Source organism: Danio rerio, chromosome 15 (assembly GCF_052040795.2).
Source record: "Danio rerio strain M-AB ecotype USA chromosome 15, GRCz13ab, whole genome shotgun sequence".
Taxonomy (NCBI): Eukaryota; Metazoa; Chordata; class Actinopteri; order Cypriniformes; family Danionidae; genus Danio; species Danio rerio.
The window spans coordinates 40526854-40533501 of NC_141035.1; the positions used below are offsets into that span (position 1 = coordinate 40526854).

The 6648-nt window shown below is 37.1% G+C and overlaps 1 protein-coding gene across 3 annotated transcripts; it reads right to left on the reverse strand.

Annotated features, from left to right (window-relative positions):
- Positions 1–500: 500 nt before the first annotated feature.
- On the reverse strand, positions 501–4288 carry LOC110437916 (C3a anaphylatoxin chemotactic receptor-like). Of its 3 annotated transcripts, none has more exons than XM_087284538.1 (3): positions 2937–3090; positions 2358–2600; positions 501–1995 (listed from the first exon to the last, which is right to left on the reverse strand). In XM_087284538.1, the coding sequence occupies exons 2-3, from the start codon at positions 2359–2361 to the stop codon at positions 1076–1078; spliced, it is 924 nt and encodes a 307-aa protein (XP_087140664.1). In that variant the 5' UTR covers positions 2362–2600; positions 2937–3090; the 3' UTR covers positions 501–1075. The 3 variants fall into 3 exon arrangements, with proteins under 3 accessions (XP_087140664.1, XP_087140665.1, XP_087140663.1); XM_087284539.1 differs by having other exon boundaries at positions 2358–2476; positions 2937–3041; XM_087284537.1 differs by having other exon boundaries at positions 2358–4288.
- Positions 4289–6648: the final 2360 nt, after the last annotated feature.

Consider the following 6648-nt stretch of genomic DNA (forward strand, 5'->3'; position numbering starts at 1 on the left):
GGCATATTATTCACAGACTATATCAGCCTGTATAACGATAGACTGTGCGTTTAAGCTGGGAAAAAACACATGATCATTACTGGCATTATCATGATGAACTCATTCAGTAGGAAAGATGCATTTACAGTATGTGACTTTTCGTTGGAAGACCTAACATTTTTTTTGCTGCTGCCATCCTCGCTTGTGTGTGTGTCACCCATCACACCTTATTCTTGCATGGAATAAACAATCCACTGCATTTGGCGCTGTTTGTATCTAAACACAGCCACACCCCCTCACATGACAGCAGGGAAAGGCACAGCCAATCAAAATGTCCATATGTGTTTTGGGGGTGGGAAGACTCGAGGAGAGAACGTCATTTAACCCTTTCTGCGTGTCTAGGTTAATGTTGACAGTGTGATTAAATTATTGGTGGGGACATATTAATGGTTGGTGGATATTGGTGGGGATGCGTCCCCTCCATCCACCCTAAATCTACACCCCTGCGACAGCGCTCATACAGAGACACACAATGAAAGAAAATGAGTGCACAACCCAAGAAAACTCGAGCCAAGCACAACATATAAGACATGACAGGACTAGTGTCTGGACTCTAAAAAAAATAAAATGTAAAATGACTTTAACAATTAAGCCGATATCATAAAAAATCCTTAACTGGTCAGTAATGGTCATCTGGTAAATAAATAAAGTGTTAGTGTTGATAACAGACAATCAAAAATGAATGATGTACACAGCAATGCTTTTAATCTAATAAAATAGATGGACTGGTCAATGACACAAACATCAATGAAGACTGACTGAGACTTACACACACTGAACTAAACAATGAAATCAGACCTAAGTGAATATACAGACACTGAAAACAAGAACACAAAACTAAACCAAGCACAAAACCTGGATTTATAAAACTATAATTTACAAGAGATGTCTTAGACAGAAAATTATGCTGAATACAGATGACAGTTACTGTTTAACTGTGATAATAATATGCATTATTAACAATGATTGGAAAACTTTTTTCCCCCAAAAAAGTTTTCTACATTTCTAGCAATTCAAGTGTGGTTTGTTTTGCCTGTTAATCATTTTCTGTCTGTCTCATTTCTTTATTGTCCAGATGATCTTCAGCAAAAGCCGTCTCCAGCACCAGCACCAGAGACTGTTTCAGCTTCTTCTTATAATCATCACACATGAACACGTAGAGAAATGGGTTCAGACTGCTGTTGAGATTAACCAGGTAGAGAGTAAAACCAAATGGCACCCAAAATTGATAAGTGAGAGTCAAATTATTCTTTTCTGCTCTTGCCATCCAAAAATAGCAAACATGTTGTGGAAATGAACAGATGAAGAAAGTCAGGATTACAGTTATAATGAGTCTGTATGACCTGAACTGCTTCCTCTTTTTGAGGCGATTGATTTTTACTCCAATAGCGATGTATGAAGATGTAATGATCAAGAAGGGGATGAAAAAGACCACTATAAATCCATATGTCACAAGAATTGTACCTGTAATCTCAAAAACGTTGACAAGAGGTAAAATGTAGCCGATGGATGAAACCCAGATGATGATGCAGATGATTCTGGCTTTACGCAGAGTTCTGTTATTTTGAGCCCAAACAGGCATCCAAATGCACAGGCATCGATCCAGACTAATAACTACAAGAAACCAAACACTAACAAACACATTTAGACATGTTGTGATGAAGAGATATATGTATGTGAGATCACTGTGCTGATTGCTCATGATTAGGCAAAAATTTGTGACTGAAAATAAAAGGAAGATGAAGTCTGTAATCGCCAAATTCAGAAACCAAGTGGAGTTGACAGTCATTTTCATTCTGCAGCCGGCCAGAAATATGACCATCCCATTTCCAATGACACCCACTATGATGGTGGAAAAGAAAATGCAGGCAGAAAAAATCCCAAATCCCTTGATCTCCACAGTGCTCTTGTCTGTTAAACCTCCAATCACATTTTTAAGCCAAAAACTGCTGTTTTCTATACAAGGAAGCACAGAAAGGACTGTCAGTGTGTCATTGTGCTGCTAAATTCTGAACTATTAGCTATTAGAGTATATCTGATCATGCTCCTCTCAAACATTTTAATAAAACCTCATTAGAATAAAACCAATAATTAGTCTTTTATATTGAATAATTTTGCATTTGCAGTGTGTGGATTCATTAGAAGCAAATATTTGTTTGAATGGTCATTTGTTTGAGATAGTAATTGTGTATCTTGTGCTTAATTATATGGATTATATATTATCTCTGTGCATTGTCTGTGTTATAAACAATCTTGTATTTATATTCTGAAAGGTTTTTATAAACGTATAATATGCATAATAGATATTAATTTCTTACCCATGTTGAGGTGTCAATGCAGTGGAAAGAGTTAAGTCTTGATCTTGTTCCGTCTTCTTGCGTGTGCTGACCGATAGTTGGTTTTATACCACAGCAAACCCTGGTACATCCTCATAAAACTAAATATGGTCATCAGCAAATATCTGCTGTTGGGTATTGCCCAATTTAGCATGCCAGTTCTTTAATGTTGCTGACCACTTCAGCACTCTGATTAAGGAGTAGGAGTCAGGAATTATTTTCCACCTTTCATTTTGAGCAAGGAGTTAAAATGAAAAATATTTATGTACTGAAACAATAAATATCCTGTTACAAACAATACAGTATTTGCAGCTCTCTTAAAGTGCAGTCAGCAGACTAATCTATGCTGGGTGTAAACAGATTATAAATGGACATAAATGACTAAAGCTGCATCATATAGAGGACGTGTGACAGCATAAGGCATAACAAATGTAGAATATAGGACACTGAATCATAATCAAACACAAACAAGATGCCAGCTGATGACGAGTCATTAACAACATCACAGACTTAATATCAAACATACAAGGGTAATTACAAACATGTCGTCAAGGAACTTACTTGGCAATAACTTTACCCGCACCTCACAATGCCTCACAGATGGAAACCGCGTCTCACTCAGAAGACTCAACACATACCACTTCTCATATTTGGCTGTTTCTCAATATGCCTTCTTCAGTGGTCTTGCGTCCTCGTGTTCTAGTGTAATGTCATCATCAGCTGCCAAAGTTCAGTTCCAATCAGGCCCGGCCCTGTACATTTGGGGGCCCTAAGCAGAATAATTTTGGGGCCCTACCTTGCTCTTAAAAGTGGAGTATTGCTATTGAAATCAGGCCCACAATGATTTTATTGCTCATTAAATGCAATAAATGAAACAGAAAAGTAAAGCTTGATTTCTTCTACTTAACTTTCTGAATGACTTGGACATTTTAAAACAGCACTGCTTTTGTCAACTAGCAGCTTCAAAAATGAAGACTTAAACAATCTTTTATAAAGCCAACAGTGATTCCTACTTTGTGCAATTCTTCAACTACGGACACTTTTAGCCTTGTGTAGTTGAGCAAAAAGTACTTGTTCACAATTAATGTAGCATAGCCTCATAAGATTAAAGTTTCAAGTTCTGTAAGAGGACAAACTTAGATATGAAGATAAATTGTCAATATTTTACATTTTTGCCATCGTGAATGAAAAAATGTCATTTCCACCACATCTCAATACACATTTTTTATTTCAAAATGAAATAAATTTTGGCAGTCAAACATTGTCTGAGATCATTTTTGTATCTAGTTTAACCAATCTTTACACTTATCTTATACAATAATTATACATTTGTCAATGAAATAAATAAGTCCCTCAGGACCGAATGCTTAATTGTACACCTGATACACATTAAAACTTAATATTAATTTGGTTACGAGCTTATTAGAAAATAAATAAATTGAATTTGTATATTAAACAGAGCATGATCTCATATATTGTAAATACATTTTTAATGTTTGATAAGAACCTTTGAAAATATTTTAGAAAAATTTGTGTGGTGATGGAAATGACAGAGCAGTGGTGGAAATGACAGGGTGTGGTGGAAATGACAATGAATCAGTGTTGATGTAGAAAAACATTAGATATTTATTAGAAAAAAATATTAAACTCACACTTATTAAACTCAATTTATAAAATTACTAAGCATAACCACACGTTTTGCATGTGTAAAGCTGACATTTATCTTAAAAGCTGATTTGTCTAACAGACGAACAGTAACAGTGTTACTATAAATAACTGATTATTATTCAAATCTTATATAAATGATAAAAAAATACACATCTACAGGGGTTAGGTGGGCAACCCTGTTCCTGGAGAGCAACCTTCCTGCAGATTTCAGTTGCAACCCATATCAAACCCACCTGCCTGTAATTATCACGTGGTGTTCAGGTCCTAATTAATTGGTTCAGGTGTGTTTGATATGGGTAGCAACTGAAATCTGCAGTAAGGTAGCTCTCCAGGAACAGGGTTGGCCACCCCTGGGTTAGACAAGGAAACTGAAAGGCCTGGTTTTAGAGTACAATAATTCATTAGTGCGGTGGCGCAGTTAATAACACTGTTGTCTCACAGCAAGAAGGTCGCTGATTCGAGCCTCGGCTAGGCCAGTTGGCATTTCTGTGTGAAGTTTGCATGTTCTCTGTGTGTTTGCATGGGTGCTCCGGTTTCCCCCACAAGTCCAAACACATGCGCTATAGTTCAATTGGGTAAGCAATATTGTATGTGTGTGAATGAGAGTGTATGGGTGTTCTCCAGTGATGGATTGCGGCTGAAAGGGCAGTGGCTGGGTAAAACATAAGTTGGATAAGATTGGCGGATCATTCCGCTGTGGTGACCCTCTGATGAATTAAGAGACTAAGATGAAAAGAAAATGAACGGACGAATAATTCATTAGTATGGTGTTGGACCTCCTTTTGCAGACACTATACCATCAGTTCATCTCAGGAATGACAGACACAAGTCCTGCACAGCGGCCAGAGGCATTTTGAGCCATTCTTTTTGCAGAATAGTGTTCAGGGTCACTATGTGAAGCTGCTGGAGGAAAACATTTCCTGACTCATTCCCACACAATACCCCATGGTGCTCAATAATATTTGCATCTGTTGACTGTGCAGGCCATGGGTGATGTTCAACTACACTTTCATGTTCATCAAACCACTCCGTCACCAGTCTGGTTGTGTGTATTGGTGCATAATCATCCTGATACACGCCACTGCCTTCAGGATGCATTGTTTGAACCACTGAATGCACATGGTCCTTCAGAATGTGTTGGTATTTCTTGGCAGTGATGCTCCATCTAGCACCAGTATTTGGCCTAGGGAATGCCATGATATTGCAGGCCAAACCATCACTGATTCCCTCCATGTTTTACTCTGGCATCAATAGTCTTGATGGTACGCTTCTTTGGGGCTTCTCCACACCGTAACTCTCCCGGATGAGGGAAAGACAGTGAAGTTGGACTCATCAGAGAACAATACATGTTTCACTTTATCCACAGCACAAGATTTTGGCTGCTGCATCATTGAAACAGGCGTTTGGGATTGGCACGAGTGAGCAGTTGGCCATGTATATTACCCTGTGGAGGTCCCGACCAACAGTTTTAGTGGAAACAGGAGAGTTGAGGTGCACATTTAATTCTGCAGTGAGTCGGGCAGCTGTGGTTTTATCTTTTTTTTGGGATACAATTGGTGTAAGGACCCGGACATCCCTTTCAAACAGCTTCCTCTTGTGTCCACAGTTACTCCGGTTGGATGTGGTTCTTCTTCTTGGTTGATACATTACAAAGACTTGCTGTCTTAGTCACAGATGTGCCAGCGAGACGCTCATTAACAATTTATCCTCTTTTGAACTCATGGGCGTAAATCTGATTTAACAGTAGGGGGGGACAATAAATATAAAAAAATTTTTCAGCATTTTTTTGAAGGGGAAACAAATAATACAGCCGAACTGTACTAATAAAGTTATGTCCCCGCAGTTAAAAATGGTTTCATCATTATTAGTATTATAGCATGGAGATTATGTCATTATGATTATTTTTATTTATTTTTTGATTAAGTTTTTCTCAGGTTCAACGACAAAGCAAATTTTTCTTCAAAACTATTCATTGCATTATTTGAAGTCCTGAAGCAGAATAAATGCAGGAAAATACATTTTCCATACTCATAATAACTAACTCGTTTACATTACACTTGTTAAAATGACCGATCATATTGTAAATCAGTGAGCCTGTGAGGTTCATCTGCTAAACAGCCACAACTCCAAAAACATTAAAAAAAAAAAATTGTTCATCCCAAAAGAATTATCATTATCCCTTCAATAAAGCACAACACCCTTACCTGATACTGTACATCTGACTGACCCTGCTCTGTCTGTTCCTCAATCATTTCTTTCCTCTTTGCCTGTGATTAATATTGTGACATTAGTATTTTCATAAGCACTCATTCTGAAAGCCAAATTGCCTTAATATGTGAACTTTTTGTACTTGGCGTTTAGCTGCACTGAAAAATGATCTTATGTCTATTTCTCTTGTCATTTTTTAGTATTTGCCAAGACATGACACTGCAATGCAAGTTTATTTATACTGTAGCACATTTTATACACAATGGTAATTCATAGTGCTTTACATACAGAATGCAAAACTATCATTAAAATAATCACAACAATAAAAACAAAGAATTAAAAATGGTTAACATTTTAATTTTAAATTAATTGAGTCACTTAAATCAATAGAAACTGA